Source organism: Lethenteron reissneri, chromosome 52 (genome assembly GCF_015708825.2).
Source record: "Lethenteron reissneri isolate LAM-NWPU_2019-01 chromosome 52, ASM1570882v1, whole genome shotgun sequence".
Lineage (NCBI taxonomy): Eukaryota > Metazoa > Chordata > Hyperoartia > Petromyzontiformes > Petromyzontidae > Lethenteron > Lethenteron reissneri.
Window position 1 is genome coordinate 1,722,509 of NC_083830.1, and position 22,862 is coordinate 1,745,370.

At 48.6% G+C, this 22,862-nt stretch overlaps 1 protein-coding gene across 3 annotated transcripts; it reads right to left on the reverse strand.

Moving 5' to 3' along the window:
* Window positions 1-5,588: 5,588 nt before the first annotated feature.
* On the reverse strand, window positions 5,589-21,642 carry RFWD3 (ring finger and WD repeat domain 3). Of its 3 annotated transcripts, none has more exons than XM_061573114.1 (14): window positions 21,474-21,642; window positions 17,682-18,292; window positions 16,941-17,115; window positions 16,127-16,224; window positions 15,583-15,639; window positions 15,346-15,552; window positions 15,109-15,200; window positions 14,458-14,572; window positions 13,354-13,570; window positions 12,588-12,738; window positions 11,876-12,052; window positions 10,301-10,527; window positions 9,448-9,665; window positions 5,589-8,847 (listed from the first exon to the last, which is right to left on the reverse strand). In XM_061573114.1, the coding sequence occupies exons 2-14, from the start codon at window positions 18,270-18,272 to the stop codon at window positions 8,704-8,706; spliced, it is 2,469 nt and encodes an 822-aa protein (XP_061429098.1). In that variant the 5' UTR covers window positions 18,273-18,292; window positions 21,474-21,642; the 3' UTR covers window positions 5,589-8,703. The 3 variants fall into 3 exon arrangements, with proteins under 3 accessions (XP_061429098.1, XP_061429097.1, XP_061429096.1); XM_061573113.1 differs by adding an exon at window positions 20,721-20,901 and having other exon boundaries at window positions 5,590-8,847; window positions 15,346-15,639; XM_061573112.1 differs by having other exon boundaries at window positions 5,590-8,847; window positions 15,346-15,639.
* Window positions 21,643-22,862: the final 1,220 nt, after the last annotated feature.

Consider the following 22,862-nt stretch of genomic DNA (forward strand, 5'->3'; position numbering starts at 1 on the left):
TTCACGCTTCGGGGCCGTGACGAGACTACTCGTCTAATAATTATAGTTACAAGTTGAAATCCTAGTGCTGTTTCTGGCTCAGTTCATCGTTCTTCGGGGTTAATAACATAAGCTATACTTTATGGGAAGTCAACAGATCGTGCCATGCAAAGGGTTTATTAGCCCTCATCATAGTAACGTGGAATGTTAATCGCTGGCTCCAGACCACCGCTCTTACCTTTGAGCACGGCATTAGGGTGTCACGGTGGCAAGATGGTATCTCCCTCGCCCTGGTATGCAGGAGGTCGTGGGTTAGATCCCAACCCTGACGCCTAAATATTTGGAGTTTGCACGTTCTCTCTCTCTCTTCCCGTGGTCGTGTGGATTTTTCTTTGGGTCCTCCGGGTTTCCCCTCTTCATTTAGAAGCGTGCGTTGTGAGTATTTAGCTGCTATAAATTTCCACATGATGAGCCACTTTTTTGAGCTATAATTTGTGTCCAGGTCGCTTCTGAAAAAGAGCTACATAGCTCAGTGGGCCTTACCTAGTAAAATAGAAATTGTTTGAATGGTCAATTAATTTTAGACCTGATTCCCATCTCGGCAAACGGCCAACACTTTTCACATCGCTCACGCGATTCGTCCCTTTGTTGGCGATGGGAAAATATTGCTACAATCTCGACAAAACTGAACATTTGCGAGGATGTGATTCTGGCGATAATTTTTTTTATGGACGCTGTAAACTCGAAGCAGCTGATCCGTCCGACAGCCCCTGCTTCTTTGTATTTCAGTAAACCAGGCTGATGCAGAAGTCACACATTCCACCTTTAACTTTATTATCAGCATACTGTTGTACAAATTCACGGATAAGGGTGACAATTTTGAAAATGGGGAAAAGGTTTATTGCATCCAACACAAAATACTTACTAAAAGACATTGCAATTGTAATAAAAAATGTAAAATCTTCACCAAATTTCCATTGCAATTTTGCAGTGAATATAGAAATGTTGGATCAGAAATGTATCAAGACTGAGAAAAACATAAATGGACGTAACAATAGGCGCCTATAAGAGGCAGTATAGCAGGTAGGTTGTTTAATTCCCTCGTATGCGTGGGTTTTCTTTGGGTGCATTGTTAGGTGGCCTTCGGCGAAATGCGAGTGCATTGCACTACGAACCAAAAACATTTGCGAATGTTTGAACCGGTCCTGGACCTCCCCTAGGCCGACTCAGCCTCAAAGGAGTACCTGACGCGGTGTGTAAACATCGCCACTCAGGAGACAAAGGCGGCCGGGCAAAAGTAGCATATGCTACGGGCCCCGCTCTTTCCAAGGGCCCTGCGTTAAATTATTTCAAGCTATCAATTCCGGTTCAGTGATTCTGCACTTGCTCCATTACTATAGTACTATACTGACTTCAACTTTTACGAGCGATTTGTCGTATTATCTGGCTGTATAGCAAATGAAAAAAATACAATTACTTTACTATGCAAGTAAACAATTTGTGTTTTAATATTTAGGTGCTTTTATTTATTTAGGACCTCTTTATAACAGATGCTATCAGGCCCCCCAACTAGCTTAATCCGGCACTGACTACACAGGGGACCTTTGTCTGTGTTCATGCGCGTACACCAACTCGAGAAAGTCGTGGAGCACAGCGGTGGGGGCGTGATGCCAGCTTCAAAGCGAGCATCGATCTGCCCGTGCGACACGGAGCCGTGACTCACGCCGTGTGTGGGTGGTGCATTCGCACACACGGCGCGCGCCGATGGGGGGCGCGGGGCAAATCCCACCTTGTGCCCCCCCCCCCCCAATGCCTTCAAACTAAACCTGAAGTATTATATCTGGATTCGACCTGGATTATATCTGAATTATATCTGTAGTTTATTAATTCCCTTCTACGTGACTTTACCGAAAGAGCCAAGAAGTTGAATCTCTGCAGTCACGAAAGCTTTAAATCGAAATGTATATCTGTATTATATCTTTATTATATTTGTGTTATATCTTTCACCGTGACGTCGAAGCGCCCCCCCCCACCCCCCAAAGCGCGGGGCCCGGGGCGGTACACCACTCGGGACGGCTCTGGTGGGGGTCACACGGCCCTGGTCAGCAACCCGGCTAGGAGCGGGCACGGAGCGGCGGCGCGAGCGACTTGCACAGCTGACCGACCCCCGATCGCGTCATGTTTCGCGTGACAATCGATTGCTATCGATGCACGTGATTCACTCGTAAACAAACCCGAACGGTGGTGGTGGTGGTGGTGATGTTATTGTTGTTACACCGCATGCTCGTAGAAACGAACCAATTTGAAACACCCCCCCCCCCGCCCCCCCGAGAATAATTATCGATACGAATGAGATGAGGTGAAGATGAGGTAATGAAGATGTCGCCTCGAGAAGAGCGCGGCGCTTCTTCTGGGGAGGTCTCGGAGAGACCCCTCTCAAGTCCCCGTCTCGCGACCCTCGGAGCGGCAGTCGAGGACCCTGCGGTGAGGTGGTGCGGGGAGACGCGGTCGTGGTCACACACGCACACCGCACACAGCTCACCTCTCACTCCTCACCCCTCATCGATCGCTCCTCACCACTCACTGCTTGCCCTCGCTGTGTGCGCTAGATGCGTTCCAAAAAGTGAAACCGCACGGAGAAAGCTGCCTGCTGAGTCGCGCACACAGTACACACACAGTACACAATATACACACAGTAGACAATACACACAGTGCACACAGTACACACACAGTGCACACACAGTAGATAATACACACAGTGCACACAGTACACACACACAGTACACACACACAATACACACACACAGTACACAATGTTGTGCCACGTCCGACCGCACAGCCGCATGCACACGAGTAAAATGTAAACATTGACAATGCTCCCGTATCCTGTCTGTCAGCATGGCGCGTGTAGACAAAACACAACGCCGCCGCCGATCTAGAAGCGGCCTATGCAGTGGCGTGGCCTCTGTGACTCCACCAGCACACACGCCACGTTTGAGCCTCATTGCAGAAACGAAAATGGATTAAGCTTTTCCTATTTATTTACTTAATTACCTCCTTTATAATTTAAAGGAGCTTTCTGGCATTTTTTTTTCAAATCCATGGCTTTTACCCCCAGAGACCTTTCAGGAAGGCACCATCACGCGACATTAAAGCGCGCTGCTTATAAACTGTTCCCGCTGGCATCTCGAGGCAGAGATCCCACCACGACACTGCACTCGTGCCGGACTGGACCACGGCAATGGTGCAAATCCGTGCATCTCCCTAAATTGTTACGTCCTGGGGTGAAAACGTGTGTGACTTACAACGCAGCCATGTGTGGTCTTAACTTTCATTTTAAAAAAATCAATACGTTCTCACACAATTAATTGAGCATATTTCAGTGCCCCCTCTCCCTCCACTTGCTTGACCTGAACTAGTTAGCGGATAACCACATCGATTTGACCAATACCAGTCTTCTCCATAGCACAAGTGCTGTTAAATTCCCACAACACGACACCAATTTGTGTAATCCCGGAGGGATTAAGGAATGAACCGCCACCCCCTACCACCACCTGCCCAGCAACGATTTAAACTCGCCACCCTGCCGCCTGTTTGGTTGAGCACTCTGCCGCAGCGCCACCTTATGGAGCAGATGTTGTCAGTTTAACACGACCAATATCGTCTGTCATGCAGGGTTTTTTTTGGATGAGATCGCGTAAATATGAATGTGTCGTTAAACCCGCCACCACCCGACACAGCCAATTAGTGAGGTTTGTCACGTAAACAGAACGTGCCAATTCGTTACTAGTACAGCACTAACCGGTGTTGGAGAGTAAATCCACAACATTTACAATCCGAGTACGACGTTTTGCTATTAATTACGAGCATCATCAGGCGACAAATTCGTGGAACAATCCTCGTGTTTCGATCCGTGAAATAGAGACGACACATTTACGCAATCTAACCCAAAAAAACATGTATTATGGAGCTGATGTAAATTGCAGGCCATTGTCACGAATGATCCGGCGGCGGCAGCACGGATGCGCGTTGAACTTCGTTCGCACCGTACGCAGCCAACCACGCCAATCGGAGGTGCGGGAAAAGGACAACAATCTAAACACACAAAGCAGTTCTAAAGAAATTAGTTTTCAATCTAAATTATTTAAAAGTGCAAAGCTCCAGTGGAATCTTAATATCGGAAGGAAGAGCTTTCCAGACGGCAGGAGCGCATCTGAAAGCGCGCGATGCAGTGATCGTCTTTGTTCGATGGCCAGCCAAACGCCGCTAGGAGGGTGACCGGAGTTTGTGCTCCTTGACGGCTCGATCACACGTAGCAAAGTTACATTCGTGCTGCCCAACAGTCGCGCCAGCGGGCGCAGTTAAATATCGGTCACAGGCTGGAGGTGTCTACATCGTCTTAGAACCAGTCGTAAGCTCAATAGCGAACGTACAGACGTGGGGCTACTCTCAACGGCCCTGGTACACGTGACTGTGGTGAAACACAGGCCAAGGGACATCTATTGGTCTGTGCACAACAGAGGGCCTCACCAACGCTGCCCGCTGGGCCACACCGCTTCGTGCTTTTTACTGTGAAACTGACAACTGGTGGCAGAACACGAGAAGGCCATTAATGTCTTAGGATGCTTTACAGAATTGACACGTGCGTGAATAAACCATACACGCCTCGTGGCTGCCTGTTTAAGAGAGCTTGTGTTGTTGCACCTTATTTAACCATATCAGAGCCCTTACAATTTTCGTTATGTTTTGGAAAGAGCCCTTGGAAACATAAAATGTTGGGAGTTATTATTTTATGCCTAACTCGACTGAGTAATTTCCAAAGTCAGCCTTTCAGCCGAGACGCTGGGCACAATGGCTTGACGCTTTCAAATGCTGATGTCACACGGTCCTGAATGTCCACTCAGCAGCCGCGTCGCTTTGCTAATTCCCTGGAAAATCGATTGGATAGCTGTGGGAAATGAACCGTCGATTCCCCTGCAGTGATTCGAGGATGCCCCACGCCTCTAAGATGAGAACATTGCACGAGCGTTACAACCGATGGCAACAGATTTACGAGTCCATTTCTTTCGTAAGGTAAGGTGAATTTTTAACCATTCTATACAGTGAGGTTATTAAGACATTTAATCGCCTTTGTGGACGCTTTGTGGATGTGGGTGATGCCTCCTCCGAGTTATTGACATTTTACAGATAACCAGAAAGCCCTTTTTTGGCAAAAATATTAAGTAAAAAACATCACAGCTGCCTTATTGCAGTGCACGATGGGTTAATGTATTAAGGCTAAATGCAGCAGCAAGGATATTTATGAAAGAAACTAAACAGAAGACTGCATTGATTTTGTTTTTGGCAGCTCTTGCAACAAGGAGGCTCTGCAATTTGAACACCGCAATAATTCAGCTTTAGTAAACAATCCGTGTATTTTTCCACAAAGGAGAAATACGCTTCTAAAGTGTACAGTCAATGAGCTCAAGTTTCAGGCGAGTGCACAAAACGCAGCAGGCGAAAGAAAAACCGACCTCGAAATAACAACGGAACTTCAGTCCAACGAAAATAAATCTTCACAAATTTTAACATTCAGGCTCTCGAACCGTCAACTACAGAGTAGGTTTTTGCAATTTTATTGCACAGATTGTACTGCGTGCTGTTCGGCACGATGTCCGACGTTTCGCTGCACGTGCCGGGGGCTTCGCGTGCACCGGGAGGGAACCTACACATTGCCAAGAATCAGTTCCTGAAGCTCCCAGCACGATGAGTGAAATGAAGCATCTCACGACGCACACGGGCCTCAACCCCCGAACACATCAGAGAAGCAAATCGAAGACGAACCTTGCCGACAAGGACAATGGCAGAGAGATTGCGCGGTATTGGTGTACAAGTGATGTTACAATTTAACTTTTCTTGAAAAAGCGTACTTTATTTGTAAACAGTTTACGCAAGTGTGAAGATCAAACATGTATATCTATAGCCAGCCCTGAGCCTGTTGCGAAAAGTCCTCGTTCCCAAAACGAGCGCCATTCTCTCAACATCCCAAACTTTGGTGACGTCTTAAAATGTCAAGGGCAAATCATGGTGGTGCGCTCGCAAAGGTCCACCGCTCATCCCCCATTGGCGCCTGTGAGCCGGCAGTGGAAACTTCACGATCCTATGGAGGGGTCCAGTTTCTCTAGAAGACGAGCACCGTCGACTGCTCACAAAGTGGTACTCGCTTTTTCGAGTCCGGATGGGCGAAGACGACGCCCGGCTTCGGTACCAACTCGCGATCTTCCCCCAATCGTCACCCTTGCGATCCTCATCGACTCGAGTTGAGGTTTGATTCGAGTAGCTAAGCAATCGGAGGGTCGAATTCTTCCGAAGACCGATCCGATCGCTGGAACCCTTTCTTTCAGCTTCTGTGGTCGTCCAGAACCACCGACGTCGAGGCTGTGATCCAGGCAGCTCACGAGGCTCCATGCTCGCACGCGGAGTGAGGCGCTGGGTTTTGTGCCAATCAGCAAAAGCGTCACGACCCGCCACGCCGCAGGGAAAGTCTGGGATCGCCAGTTTTTATCCTGGCCGCAATTTGCGTGTTCGTCTCCCTTAACAATGCTCATTCTCCTTCCGTTCGCCCACAATTTTAGTGAAATTTGGTACCCGCCACAATGTGCTGCTGTATAAAGTTCAACTTTGTGATTGAAATTCAAAGTATTATGAAAGTATTTAAATTGAAATGTGGTCTGTTACAGTATTCTGAATATATTTTAACATGTTTTCTTGGGAATATTTGTACTTTCATTATGCTCTCCTAAAGTAGTCCCTGCTATGACAGGAACATTAAGATCGACATTGACAAAGTGTGGAACAAAAGCCGAAAAGTGCGCAAAAAACGCGTGAAAAAGTACATGCTGGGAATTGCACAGGAGGAGGAACACATGGATCAGAGAAGACAGACACAAGCTCTAGACATCACATTGAGCGTTAAGAAACGTGTGCTTGGGCAGGACACGTTGCGAGAAGGGAATGCATGGCCATTGGTTGAGACTGCTGATGGGAGTGGCAGCCAAAATGAGGAGGGCCACGCTTTAAAGGACATCCACTGTGTAGATGCAGCGATGAGTCCGGCTCGTATGAAGATGCGAGGTGGATTATTTATTGCATTTACAGACTATTAGGGATTGATTAGGCTTTCATTGAGCAGTGGATGGATCTGGGCAGACGATGAATGTGCTCCCTATAATATAATTTGACTAGTTAAAATGTGGTTCCATTTTCGACTGAAATATAGGATTGTATACATACTAAACTGACTGACATTGGTTCATATTCAACCACAGTGATACATTTTTTAATATAAAAGGTCAAATAAGTTAAGTCACTAACTAAAATTATTTATTATACTTCTTTATACAGCAAAATCACTCGTTTTCTCATAACTCGTTTTCAGGAGGGTCCTGCCAGGGTTATGAATATGGGGCAACAATCGATATGTACATTCCAATTGAGTGATTTGCGGGTAACATTTAAATACGAAAAAAAAATTGGACCATGACGCAGGCAAACACAATGGGCCGACACTCTTGTGAACAACATGGCAGGATCTTCAACGTCCCCTACAGGCACAGACTGTTAGTTGTGAATACGCCCGCGACTAATAACCATTGCGGCCGCTGGATTCAACGAGCAAACCTCTGCGAACAGCGGCGATCTCACAGTCAGCCTAAATAGAATACAATCGACCTAACAGCTGTCCCCCCCCCACCACTAATAATGTCTACTAATTCCCACGCAAGCCTGCATGAAAATTTTAACAAATGTAAAAAAAATATATATATACTTTTTGATACATTTCACGTTTGCACGCGTAACTTTATTTGGCCCGCACGGCCCAAGTAAGCTGGTCTTCCAGCTGCAGAGACAGTCAGACGTGCGTGATCTCAAGACCGCCGTCCGCAGCCTGCGGCGTGTCCCAGAGAACAGTCATTCGCTTTAACAGTGCTAATTTGGTCTCCTTGTTTTCATCCTCCCAAGATTAAGATAATGCATCAGCAGGCCAAGATGCATAAGCACTGGAGTGGGATGTTAACAGCATTCAACTCCGAAACGACATCGGCGGTGGTTTTTAATTCGAAAGTCCAAACTTTCAAACCGTCTTCCTGATATCCGCGAGCAATGGTGGCGGCACTTATCTTCTGTTGGTGGACCTTGAGCCAGAGTGGGAAAACCCACATTCCCAGGCCAGGGGCAGTCTCTCCACAAGACGTTGGACTTAATTTATTACTTCCGGAGGGATGAAGAGCCGAGTCGAACCCACGACCTTGGTCACCCTGCATCTGTTTTAACGTTTGTGTAACTTAATTTTGTAATTGTGCTATGCTCAGTCTGAAAAAACATCTGCCCAAGCCGACTCACACTAAACAGATTTAAAAATGAAATATTGATTAATGATAGTACAATATTTCTATTTCTCATCAAACGCAGGTTTTTCTCCTTCGGATTTCTATTTTGCTTCACCGATGTACTTAATTGTTTTGCTTGTCACTTTGGTGATCTAGGGCAATCTTGCAAATGCGACTGATCCGAGGGTATCTCGAGTTCTCACCCCGGTTGAACAAAGTTAACGTGAATACTTTTCAGTGGGGATACTTTTAATGAAAGCGTCACCCGGGTGGGTGCTTTTCGTTAAGGATGCGTTTTTCCAATCGCTGTCGTTGTTGTGCAACGTCCGAGCTCCCCTCGAAGCCTTCCCCAATCCTAACCCCACTGGTATAGCTTCACCATCTTCTCAGTTAGCGTGGCCAGGTAGTTGTGTTGATTCATCTGGAAGGGACAGATGTCAAGCACCGGCTGTTGAGCTGGCAGCTTTTGCAGAAGAGAGCCTGTGGTGGATTTCCAGACCTGCAAAGCGATAAAATGCGTGACCACACATAGCCTTGCGTACCAGCATAGATCCATTCTGTCGCTCGAAATAAACGGCCCTGTGATAAGACACCCCCAATGCTGTATGCACGGCATAGTAATACAACCTGCGGAGGGTTACATAAAAAGAGGATTTGTAATTACGTCGGGGTTGTTTTTTTTCTGAACGTGCTGAACTAGTCAATGAGAATAAATTCAAGGTACAAATCACACGCACGCATAAATTATGTAACGCTTTCCAAACGTAAATTATGTCCTTGAAAGCACTGAATTAGCAGCAGGGAAACTGAAGGGTAGCACGCTGGGGAAAAAAACATTTGCATATTTGTTTTGATAAATGTGACCAGTTTTCAAAAGGGTAAGTCCCTAATAGCTACACAACATTATAAAAGAGGCTTGTTCATTTTAACCGTCTTTACGAGTTATTCTGCCTGCCGCTCTCTGTTACGGACAGGGTAGACGGATTAGAAATAATGCATAAACATGTTTCAACTTAATGCGGAAAATTACTGAATTGGGCCTAGATATGACTGGAGGCTGGGGGTGGGGGCGCAGGCAAGGGGTGGGAGCGGCTCCCACCATGGCGCAGTTGGAGGCCTCGTCTCCGGTGCACACCAGCAGGCTGCCGTCGTGCGCGGGGCTCGGGAAGATGGCGTTCTTGTTGAGCAGCTTGCACGTGGAGCCGGTGTGGAACGTCTGCACGGGGTTGCAGGCAACGCGGACGCGCGCGGGGTCTCCGGGCTCTGGGACTGAATCCAGCTCCAGCAACACGCAGCGCACCGACGTCTGAGTCCGGCCTGCTCGCGAGTGTATGGATCGCAGGCACGCACGCGCGTGTGTGCGTGTGTTCAACACGTTTATTTGCGTGTACAGCCCCTTTCACAGGCTACTGCTGGATAAGGGACTTCCCACACTATGCAGGTCGTGGGGCAGCTCTGGTTCCAATGCAGTTATTTGGAAGGGGGTGGCGAGTCATTACACCCTCTCCCATCCCCTACTGAATCATAACCATTAATTTAATCATGAAGGGATTGGGGAGGGGATGATGAACATTGACAAAACGACAGCGCACGACAAACATACCCCGTGTAGACCGAAGTGACTGTTGGAGGCAAGTGCTGCTATAGCGAGTACTTATTAAGGCTGGCATGGCACAGAGGGGGTGAGTGGCCAGCGCCACGCCTGGCCGCATTTGTATGTCCAATTCTGATGTTTACACAGCTCACCAAGACATTCATTTCATGCTGGGTCAACCTAGGGACTGGTTGACCCAGGCTGAACTGGTCAGTTATTTGTCACTGTGAGCGGGAATCGAACCAGGGTCGCCGGGTTCGAGCGGGGCGCACCAACCACTTTTGCCACCGCTCTCCCAACCGCACATGACATACCCACGTATAAATGCACACGCGCACACAAGGGCAGGGCGTCTCACCGGGCCGGTAGGTGACGAGGCAGTGGCGGCTGTGGGGCTCACACTGCACGTCGATGCATCCGCCGCCGGGCTCCGCCGAGAGCGCGTGTGGCACGAAGCTGCCGCCCGGTCGGCGCTCCCAGAAGCAGCCGCCCTCCAGCGTCCCGGCGAGGAGCCCGCCCATCGGCAGGGCCGCCAATGGGGACGCGCCCCCATGCGGGATGTAGCTCAGCGATGCCACAGGGCACCTGGAAAATGCGCGTGCGTGCGTGCGCACACGCATGTTAGGACGACGGTACGTTTTAGCTACGAGGAGGCACAGCACAGAATGTGTTTTTGGTGTGGAATAACGCGGCCTCTAGAACACCGCAGAAGCAAAAACAGGTGAAACCGTTGGGTGCTCTGTTATTATATTGCAAATTATCAATTGTTGCCAATATACTGCTGGATGAAGGTCTTCCCATGCCACCGAGAAAGGATGTATACATAGGGTTAGAGTACGCAGGGAGTTATTTGTCGTGTAAAGCACACAAGGCTGGGCCGTCTGAGGTTTCATGCCATCACTCACAAATACAAATTGTTAAAATCGTCTCAAATCAAACCAACCAGATGTCCACGACCAGGTCACTCTGAATGCACCCAATCTGAGAAGCGAAGCAATGCCGAATCTGCACAGTGCTTTGATGTTTGCCCACTCGCCTATACCAGGTGTTGTACGCGTGGGGCTGTGGACTGGTAGGTGGCCAGGTGATGTGTAGCAGCACAACAATGGGGTTCGGTAAACATAAGAGATTGCATTTATTAAGGCCGACTGGTTTTAACCTAGTTGCTCTGACGTTGCAGCCTTATCCGCTAGTACGTGCGGTGGGTTTTCTCCGGGTATTCCAGTTTCATCTCCCTTGCCAAATAGTAATTCATATCAATGTAGGACCCTACTGAAAAAAGTGTATTGAGACTCAGCGAGGCCTTCCAAGGTTAATTATACAGTAAAACCTTGGATTGCGAGTAACTTGGTCTGCGAGTTTTGCAAGACAAGCAAATTTTTTAAATAAATATTCATTTGATAAACGAGCGACGTCTTGCAATACGAGTAGTACGTGTACGCTTTGTCTGCCGAGCGTCACGTGATCACAACTGATATACGAGTGCTTTGATATACGAGTGCTTTGGATTACAAACACGTTTCCGGAACGAATTATGCTCGCAATCCAAGGTTTTACTGTAATTTGTATTATATAATAAACATTGAGGCGCCAGCACAGATCGTTGTGCGGGTGTGTCTAAGGCCCCACTTGCAGAGTTAGGTGGTGGCCTGCAGACAGCGGCAGGGAAAGTGGTTGCCGAGTATTGTTCCCTCATATGTCCAGAGATTTCTACTCTCTTGTATCGCACAGCTATTGAGTCGTTAGTCAAACTCTGCAAGCAAGATTCTCCGACAGTCTTAAGGCAGAATGAGGCTTCCCTAGAAAAAACAATTGTTCTCTGTACGCCAACCATTCGATCGATAGAAATACGAATTACTTATGCAAAAGCCAAGTGAGCCAAGTCAAATTCCCGTTGAGGATTGCACGCGGCGGTGTGGGCGAGCGTGCCGACCTGGCGCCATGTGGGGGCAGCTCCTGCACGTGCGTGCGCGTGTCCCGCATGTCGTACACCAGGATGGTGCCATTGAGGAGCCCCGCAAAGAGGTACATTTGTTCGTCGCCGCACCAGCAGCAGCTCCACACGGGCTTGCCCGCCTGGTACGTCTGCACCACCGTGTTGCTCGTCAGGCTTGCGGAGAGGGCGATGTCAAATAAAAAAAAAAAAAATTAGGACAAATCGTGCGCGCCCACGGGTTACATTACGCTGTCCAACATAAGCGTTTGTCTTCGACCGGAGTGGAAGGAATTCGTCCAGTCTAGAAATTAGCAAAATGATGAAGAGTAAAGAGAGAGGTTGCCCTTCATACCCCTTTTCCACTGGCACATCCGAGTCCAGCGAATGCAGGGACTTCAGGCTATGGGTGATTATTTTCCACGCCGAGCCAGGACCAAAGCAGGGCCAGGGCTAATGACATGTGCATTGCAGTACACAACTGAAACGAAGCATCACCGCATCGTCTACACGCATCTCGAATTGCTCATTGCGTGCGATGCGAGCGACGCGGCTTGGCTCCTGCGTCGGAAAAAAACAACCCGGCATCCTCCCGAACCACACCAGACTGGATCGGCACGGCTCGGCCGCACTGCGGAAAAGAGGCATTGGGCGCGCGCCGAGCCCCGGTGGACCACGCCGGGCTTCACACGCGGCGTGCGTAGCGTGGCACCTGGTGATGCGGACGGTGTTGTCAAGCGAGGCGGACAGCAGCAGGCTGTCGCCGTGGCTGCTGAAGGAGAGGCCACGTATCTGGTTGCTGTGGATGGGCACGTACTGCGTGCTCTTCAGGTCCCCGCCACTGATCTTCTTCACCCCGAAACCTGGCGGGGCGACGCGCAGGGGTCACATGACAAGTGGAGGAGGCGCACGGCGCAGGCGTGATGACATTTAGTCCGGTCGATGAAATTAAAGTGGACCATCGTTTTGGAGACGATGCCAATGATTGTGAACAATCGTTCTTATATTAATCTCGATGGAGGTTACCGCATTCTCCAGATTATCAGACACCTCCGGAAAGTAAGGCGCGCCCCAATCTTTGGAGCCATTTTTTTGAAGTGCATTTTGTAATCCAGAGAATACGGCAATGCTAATTGAAAGTCAACTTCCTGAATTTGATTACGAACATGCTGCTTTAAAACAGGAAGAGAGACTCTCTCTGGTGTAGGCCAATCAGTTTCAAGGACAATGCATATATTTGTTTGTATGTTGGACCAGAAGTTTGTGTGGTTAATGCAGACTTGATGTCTTGTGATAATAGGTGTCTATTACCCTGCCAGAATGGGGTAAGCATTTTACTTTTTTTGTGACCATTGTTACGGAGTCAATGTGAACGAAAACCATTCCAATAAATAAATCCCAATGAAACCGAACAACGCCACCCAAGACCAGCAGCCCTTGCTGAATCTCTCCTCTCCAGATGCCCCCATGAGCCGTGCCTGGCATGAAGGAGGCATGGGGCGAGGGCTGCGAGGCCACGAGGCAACCCTGGGCGGACGAGAAGGCCATGACGCGGCATCCACCGCCAGCCGACACGGTGAGGCCCTTGGTGAAGTTGTATATTTGGGAGGTGCCGACGGCGCCGCTGCCCTCTCCCTGGCTCGACGGCGTGCAGCTTGACCCCGCGCCGTATTGGGACAGTGTGGAGCGGAGCTCCTGTCGTGAGCACGGGATGAACAGAGGCGACAGGGGAGCACACTGAAATGCTGGCACAATTGTTTGCTCAATTCACGGCTGGCGGAAGGAAGGGGCTTCCGCTCGAGGGGAGTTCAAGAGAGTGCCTCTAGACGGTATTTGGGCTACTCTTCCACGTTGGCTACACGCCTTGGAGGAGTACCCACCCTTTACCCCACCACGCTTAACCTGGCAATCGGCTCAGTTGTACACACTCATTGTTGCCGGGTAGACTCACGCTGGTAAGCAGTGATTTTAAAAGTTTTTTTCTCATTAACAAATCTTAACACTCACGTCAGACCACGTGTGACACACAATCTAGGTACACAATACAGTAAGATGTTTGCTTTTTTGGGCTGGGTTTTCCTCTAACATGCATTTGTTCAATAAACAAATCTTCAAACAATTCACATGATCATTCTAATTAAAAATAATACATTTTCATTATTGTACTCAAATAAAGAATATTCATCATCAAACATCACCATAATCTTCATCATCATTTCCGACTTTGCACACTGCTTATATTTTATCTGATGGTGCTGCGAATTTACCAAACAATTTGTTATCGGAGGGCTGCGAGTAAAATCCCTGTCAGGGTACACAACTTACCCCCATCATCCCTCCGGAGTCAATATGTGTTCCATTATGCAAGATATCAACAGCAGCCAACGTACGGAGACACTGGCCACTGTCAGAGGATTGTGTAATTCTAAACTAGTGCTGCCCAATTACTCATCGGATCAGACAGATGATTCGACTTTGGCTCCAAAACGTTCAAACGCAGGCCAAGAGACCCGGAACGACACGGCAGTCGTTTGGCAAGACAGACACAACACGATCGTGGGAGCCAAGACTCCGTCAGCCACCTGCAGCTGGTGCTTGAGCTTGCGATACTCCTCCGACACCACCTGCATCTGCAGGCGGCACTGAGCCGACTCCAGCTCGGCCTTCCTCCGCTGCACTTGCTGCGTTGCGAGCTCGCTGCCAGGATAAGAGAGAAGTACGTGTCACTGGGGCGGTGTCATGGCCTAGCGGTAGCGCGACTGTCGTTTGCTGCGGATGTTGGCGGCCGGAACCCAGCTGCCACTCTAATTCATACTGCGGGTGTATTTACCATAAGCCAAATGGATTCCAAACGAAGTAAAATTCATATTCAGTTCGCTTTTACTGTTTTATGCCGAATCAATTGTAATCATGAGGAAAAAGCAACGGGTAACGTGTAATGTAAAATAAATGTACAGCCCTTTGTCAGTTAATTGATGACGACTATGTCGGTTATAACTTGCTTGACCATGATTCAACATGCTGGTAAGTGCCGTTTAGTGAAGGAGGGGATGTCCAGGACCGATTGAGATATCACTCACCACTGACGTTTGCTGCGGTCGGGAATAAAATTTCAGGAAGCCAAATTTATAGCACGGTGACTAACCATTGTGCCACCGCTCCAACCCCCCTAACACATCAAAACCGTCACCAAAACACGAGAGGTAAACATGACACGTGCCGTCAGCCTGCACCTCTTCAAACGCTCCTCCTCGCTCGTGTCCACGGACTTGATCGACTTGGCATAGAGGACAACCACCTCGGAGCGCTTCGCCTTCTTGTTGCACTGTCACACGCGGAGAGAGGGGAAAACACACGCGTTACACACTGCTCGCACTTTCATTTGATTAAGGGTACGTGGGTCCGATCTTGCCACCAAACCCGTGAGAATTCTCGCACCCCCCCCCACCCCAACACTGGGCCCCCCGTACCTGTGGGCACCTGCCCCCTTGACCACGGAGCCACTTGTCGATGCAGGAATATCCAAAGAGGTGGCCGCAGCGAAGCGTGCACAGGCGGTGGGATCCTGCATTGGTCCACGCCTCAAAGCACACGGGGCACAGGTCATGTTCCTCTTCGCCTGGTGAAGCGGCGGTGGGCAGCTTGCAGGGGTTCGGCAGCACCGCCCCGGCACCGGCTCCCTCTCCCGCCGACGTCCCCGCACCGAGTCCCTCTCCCGCCGACGTCCCCGCACCGAGTCCCGCCGACCCAGCCACGGGGCCGCCCTGCGCGTAAACGCAGCACAAAGACGAAGACGCACACACGGCAAAGATCAGGACACACGCACACACCCATGGGAAGGATCATGATGACCGGGTTCACAATTAATTTTTACTGTTTGAATGCACTCGTCACTACATAGGAAACGTGTGGGGGAGTGGTGGCTGATTGGTTAGCGTACAGTGCTAACAACCCGGCAAAATGAGCTTGACGATTCCCAACCACAGATAACATCAGTGGGCGGTGAAACCAGAACCGGGCCTTGGGCCTCGGCTAGGTTAACTCAATCATGGATAAACACCCGGTGCTGCGTGGATGCGTCAGCACTGGGGAGTCGAAGGCGGCTGGGCGTGTCGCCAGCCACACCACCGCCTCGTGCACCTTGGTGGCTTAATAGGCGTTTGTAAACAGCACTTACCCCTTACAGTCTGATAGAGGCTATAGACAGATCGTTTTCTTTATCTGTGGGGGGCGGGCGCTATCTGTACTTACCGCCTGCAGGTCGCTAGGTGGAGCTGCTGTGGGCTCATTATTTGCAGATGGAAGCTGCTCTTCATTTTCATGTCCATCTTCTGACAAAGCATCCAGATCTACAGTGTTACAACAGAATGAATTATGGAAGGTATATATCAATGCACAATGAACTTCCTTCAATGTTATGTTTATTAAGCCAGGTGGCACAGTTGGAAAAGCGCTAATCTCACAAATGGAAAGCTGCGAGTCAAAATTCTGGTCAGGAGCCATGGGTCTACTTCCTTGGAAGTTATTAAAACGAGCATCACTTTGCGATAAGTCAAGAGTGGTTGCTCTACGGATGGACTGGCCATCAACACATGAATGTGTAATTTCCACCATAAGCACGGGGTTGCCAAGAGAGATAAGCACTGCCCCACTGCCCGTTTGAGCAGTCAGGCACTATGACTTGACTTTGAAACTTTTTGTGCTTCAAAAAGACTAAAAAGTTGGGCCGACTGCTGTTGGGACTCATAATGGCCATGTGAGAGCACTCGGCCTGCACCACCGAGATCCTGCAGTGAAATCCAGACCCCAGCCAAAAATTAAGTGACTCCAGAAGCATGTCTGTGGTGTCATTCTTCCAGGGCTGCTCCCCCACCCACTTCTACGAGCCACCCAGACACTGGCACTAGCCCTCCCACCGACCAGAACTCTACTCCTAACCTTAGCGGTGGCGCTTCACCGGGGCACTCTCTTGGTTATTTGCTTTTGGTGCTCAGAGCAGCGGGGTGCAAGGAGCACCTCTCGCAGTGACCCGGCGGAACCGGCGGCGATTGCGAGCGAAGCTCACCGCCGCTGTCGACAATAGAGGCCGTCTCTGCCTCCTCGGTGCTCTCGTCATATGGGTCCACGTCGGAGCCGCTCAGCTCAATCAGCTCCTGGTTCCCGGGATCCGAGGCCGAATCGGAGGAATCATCGTCGCCGCCGTTGGCTCGCGCAGAACCCAGCACGATCTGCACGTCCCTCTAAACTCGCGCACAGCACAGAGGGGAAGCGGATGCTTAGTTCCTAAGCACGAATCATGAGTGCAGTCTGGCCGGTGAACAACACAGAATCAGGGGCCCTTTCACACGAGACAATATAGACCGGTTTAATGTAACCATTGTGAGCGAACCCTTTCAGAAAAAATAAGATACCACTTTCAGTAGGTTTTGGCAGTTCTGCTGCAAGCCCTCTCATGTGTTTTCAGGCTGATGTCCAATGTTTCAATCCACAACCTGGGAGCTTCTTCAGGAAGTGAATCGAGCTCATTTCAGTTCAACGGTGTTCAATTCACCTCCTGAAAAAGCTCCCAGCAGATGGAGTGAAATGGCAAACAACACGCGGTAAAAGCTCAAACATGTCCTAGAGCTACGAGTACTTTGGCGGGAAATGAAATCCTGCCAGGTGAATCGCCGTCATAGGAGTGTATAACTTCCACCGCTATTTCAGGGTCAGTAACGGAGAAGCGAACACCTCCCAGCCTTCGAATTGAGCCTCGAGACTTTCACTCAGGAGGCTGAGACTGTCACGGCCATTTCACAAAACTCACCTGCATAAGCGTGGCTCCCTGCGCACGGAAGAAGCTGGCGAGAAGATTTGAAGACACCTCATGATGGGTCCTGGCGGCACCACTCCCGACACCTCCACCAGTCCTAGTGGATCTCCGTGTTGCCGTCGCAGCCGTTGCCGCCGGAGCGGTTTCCAGCAAAACGCCCGTCCTCGTGGACCGTGCGCTCCGAGTGTCGTGCGGCCGCGATTGGCCCGATGCCTCTCCGAGCGCCGCATACGTCCGGAAACGCCACGGCCTCCTTCTGGACAGACCAGCCGTTCCCTCGACTCCACTGACATGCCGCTGCTGCATCGCTGCTTGTGCAGCAGCAGTGTTAGCTTCAAGCGTTTCAACGTCTTCATACATAAGCAAATTTGCGACCGCGCCTGGGTCGCGATCGGCACCATAGGGGAAAGCTGTGTGATGTTGATTTGTGGAGCTTGTAGGTTCCTGGTTGTCGTTGATGGTAAGGGGAACAGAGTCTTCGAGTTGGAGATTTATGTCCATGATGCGGCGGTTTGGCTCGGGGTCTACAGCGAAGGGGTCAACTGCGTGCTCTACCTCCATGTGTGTGTCTCCTCCCTGCTCCATGATGTTGCTGAACACAAACCCTGTTACGCACGTGCAAAAGATAAGAGGTAAAGGTACAGCCCTGCAATTACTTGCTCACACCACTGCTGGCAAAAAATCCGCCACCAGAGAAGAGATCTAAAGAGCACCTGTCGAGATAATTTTCTATGACTCTTCCTTACTGGCCAGACATCTTGAAGAGGAGTACCCGCATTTTAACTCACCACACGCGATGTGCTGGCCGGATGTGGTATCACAATTTATACTACTGGGTGGACAGAGGCAGCGGGATTAAAAAAATGTGCTCATTGCTTTTACAGGCAAGTAAGTTAAGTGATATACTAGGAAAACGCATGTCCTTTGGACATGACCGTCCAACAGTCCCTACCAGTCAGCCAACCTTGTATTCTAATAGAGCCCTGTCTCTCCACCTTCCTCATGCCTTCTCTGTGCTGTATATACCAATGTATCCTGATTGTTTGCTTTGTGTTTGCGTCTGTTTCTTAATTCCTATTTCCCCTCTCATTCCTTCACTGTATCTTACCCAGTTCCCTCCCTCATCTCTCTCCCTGTTTCTCTCACCTCTCAGGTTTGCTCTCCTTATTCCGTCTCCCATTCCCATCTCAATTGCCAATCCCTAATCCTCTCTTCCATTGCTTGTTGCGTTCATTCACTGTTCTCTTTCCCTTTCTCGCTTACTTTCCTCTCCGTTTCATGCTTTTCTACACTTTCAGGCTCATGCCTGTGACCAGGAGAATTTATAAGTTGGTAGATCACGCCGAGACTGTGGCACAAACATCTCAAACTGCAGAGACACCGGCCGGGCATCAGGTAATCGGGAGAATACCTAGTAGGTCGCCCAGCTACCTACGCAGGTTTTTGGAGTGACATTTGCTACTCTCTCTCAAAATTTTAGCAATCTTTGGAAGAACGTAATCAACCAAGTAGGGTGTTGATTGTTATGTTAGCCGACTCTCTGTGTTGGATTGCATTATATTTCTAAGTTTACTAGGTTTGTTTTCTCATTCATTCGTACCTGATGACGATTGCTCGTGTTGCAATCGAACCGTCGTATTCTATTATTTAAATTATTTTCTTTCTACGTGACTTTACCGAAAGAACCACAAAGTAATTTGCTACTATTTATGGGTTTTCTGCAAGGCGCTCTGGTTTTCGTTCCACGTGTTAAACACAGCACAGTACACACTTAGCAATGGGCCAAACATCACTTCCTGAAGAAATAAAACCGTCTTTTTACTAATTTGAGCATTTTTTGTGTATTTTAAAAAGGGCATTAGATTAGTATTACTATGAATCTCAATGGGATGTCGCCTGGCAAAATAAAGGAACTAAAAGACTAAGTAAAAGTAACAGAGTACAATGTAACGGTTCATTTAACACTGGCACGCGTCTATAAAATAGTGTTTGAATAGTGTTAATGAAGAGCATTAACATGTGTTGCATTAACGGTCCATTGCAGAAAGGATGGTCCAAAGTTTTAGTTAGAAATGTAGGAAATAAGCACTGCGCAGCTGTTGCTGGCAAAAAATAAGGGTGTTGTAATTACATTGGCGAGTTTCCATTGTTTATCTGATTTTTAGAAACTGCACCTCCGATTAGCACGGTTGGCTATGCACGATACAAAATAAGTTCAACATATGTACATGCATGGAGTGGAAACTTCACAACACTTGCGAAATTGTCCATCCTTTCTCAACATCCCATTCGCATTTTTTTTACAAATTAAAAATACTGTACTTTATCAACAATTACTAAAACCTAATTCACTACTATACAGTATATTGGCCCTATATTTCACAATGTACTAGTTACATAAAACAGCTTACATAACATATTCCCATTGGTTTTTTTTCTTCATTTAAATCAATATTATATTGTTTTCGAGTGGTGGGAGCAGTGGCACGAGTACTCTGCTCAGATCCTGGTGACCTCAACTCAATTTTCATCCAACACGAACATAAATCAGCAGCGAGCGACATTGGACCGGTCATTGGCACCCACATCACGAGCGAACCTGGGGGTCAATTACAATTTTAATTGTGCCATTTGTAACAAATAGCATGTGATTGTAAAAGTGATTACTCTAAACAGTTTGTTTTATTTTTGTAAATCATAACGCACCGCTGGTCTAGCATAGTGCAGTATACAAAAAATATTTTGACAGGCACAAATAGTTTATTGACAAAGGGCTGTGAATCCTTGTTCATTGCTAAATAAGTAATCGACAATGTAACCTGTTTATGAAACAGATGAAATATCGTAGAAACTAGCTCGGTCTCAAGGCATGCTAGTCATCATCATCATCAGCCATGATCAATCCACTGCTGAATGAAGGCTTCTGCAAGCCTTTGCCACTTGTAACGATCCTGTAATTGCTGAGGCACAGGCCGTGAGACCCCAAACGACGAATACTATCCGTGCAGTGAGGTAGGAAACTCGGTGCTTCACCTCACGTGTGACAAAGTGTTCCAACTTCGTACGCATTTGCGCTTCGTCAAGTCAACGTGGTTTCTCATTCAGACGACCGTGAAGATGGGGTGCTTTTCTTCACTGTACAACCAGTGGAGGAAATTCCATATTCCCATGGCGGGACCGGTCACTCCATGGGGTGACCCACCGTTCCCACCTACTACAGTGGGAGGAGGTACAATACTGAATGCGTATATGAATTCAACTTAATTACATGCGCACGTGCATTTAAACATGTTACGTTCATTCGTGTAAACCCGACGTGAGGTACCACAGGCAGCACCGCACCGAGTTACGCACGAATCGGAATCTCAGCGACACGGAGACGCAACGTGGGTATGACAACACGCAGGCCGAGGGCAACTCCGTCAAGAGAAACACGCGGGCTTGGGCAGGAGGCCCTCGTCGCGAGAAAGGGGGGCGACGATTATCGATGGTCAAGGTTCGCGACGGAGGGCGGCAGGTCGGGCACGGCTCCGAGAAGACGTCCCACAGCGGAGATGCAAATCAGCTCGCGTGAGGGCGATGGTTGGGGTCGTTGGCATGGCAAGATCGCGAGAGATGCGGACGGCTCGGAGTGTGGAGGGGGGGGGGGAGGAAAGGCCTTCATCCAGCAGTGGATTGACCATGGCTGACGATGATGATACGCTGGCGACGGGACTAGGCCTCAGTAGCAGACAGCAGCAGCTAACAGCGCATTGACGTGACCCTCTGCACGAGGGGGGTACTTACATTCCGCAGATATTTCTCGGCTCGCGCTCGGTTGTTATCGCTCTGCGTGCAATAAAACGACGCTAGTTCTCCTCGTTATTTGACGTAAATTTAAAAACAACAAGAAATGTATCGCGCCCAGCGTCTTCGCGGTCAACGACTTCGCGCCCGCCTCACGCCGTCGACTTCCGCCGCGGGGCCGCTCCCATTGGTCGCCGGTGGGGCCACGTGACGCGCGCTCGCAAAATACAAAACCGTCGATTTATACCTCGGATTATAAGACGCAGCCTCTTGGTAATTTTTTTCTTTTTATTTTAATAAATAAAAATGTAGTTTGAGTTAGGTTGTTGATGTTTAAGGCTTTGTGTGCTTCTCAATATATGCCGGTGAAAATGTTAATCTAATAGCTTTCATCTGGAATTTTTTTTTATTCAAAAAAGACCGCCTAAAACCATGTATGTGCAGTGCTCTCTCAAACTGCTATTCACTCACACACTGACCGATGTGATCCATAATAGAGGGTTTTTTTTGTTTAGATCGCGTAAATATATAAATGTGTCGTTAAAACCTGCCGCCACCCGACACAGCCAACTAGTTAGGTAAACAGAACGTGCCAATTCGTCACTAGTACAGCACTAGTGTGTAGTGTATAGTGTAGTGTATAGTAGTCTATAGTAGTGTATAGTGTAGTATACTAGTACAGCACTAGTGTGTAGTGTATAGTAGTGTATAGTGTAGTATACTAGTACAGCACTAACCGGTGTGTTGGAGAGCCAAGCCACAACATTAACAATCTGAGTACGACGTTTCGCCAGTAATTACAACTAGCTTCATCAGGCGTCAGCCAGATTTGTGGAGAAGTCCACCTCTTTCGTTCCTTATATCGAGGCGTAGATGTGGTGACCACGCTTCTGCGCTCTTGCGCCACGTGGGTGAGGAAGGGTTTCTGAGTCCTTGCTGTCTATTTTGTGTATTGAAAAAGCCGTACCAACGGTAACCCCTATTGAAGTCAGCTGCCCTTCGTATAATCGTAGGCATGCATTTAAATAATGAGCTATTTGATGATTCGCTTCCACGCAGCACTAAGGCGGTAGCTATCCGAACGGTTACAGTTATTTCTATTTCTTTTAAATTCGCTAGATTCTCTAATTAGTCTTGGCCAGTAGTAGCTAGTTTTGCACAGAACTTCAACATTATCAAAATCAATTGAGTGTCCTTGTTGTTGGCACGCGTGTTCTGCTAGTGCTGACAGTTGTATTTGTACGACCTCTTCGTTCATCAAAAACTCTGAACATCTCGTAAATATAATCAAAGATATGTGGGGGGATATGGCGGGTGGTGCAAACGTTAAAAGGCACCGCGGTGCGTCACGCGCACGTGTTCATCCGACACGGGGTTTTGGTGCCCTCT

Coding starts and splice junctions, on each gene's coding strand:
- RFWD3 (XM_061573112.1), bottom strand. CDS start 18,272: ATGGAGCAGGGAGGAGACACACACATGGAGGTAGAGCACGCAGTTGAC. Junction 15,201..15,345: donor AAGGGGGCAGGTGCCCACAG/GTACGGGGGGCC, acceptor CGCGTGTGACAG/TGCAACAAGAAGGCGAAGCG. Junction 10,528..11,875: donor CTGCCCCCACATGGCGCCAG/GTCGGCACGCTC, acceptor CGCATTTTCCAG/GTGCCCTGTGGCATCGCTGA.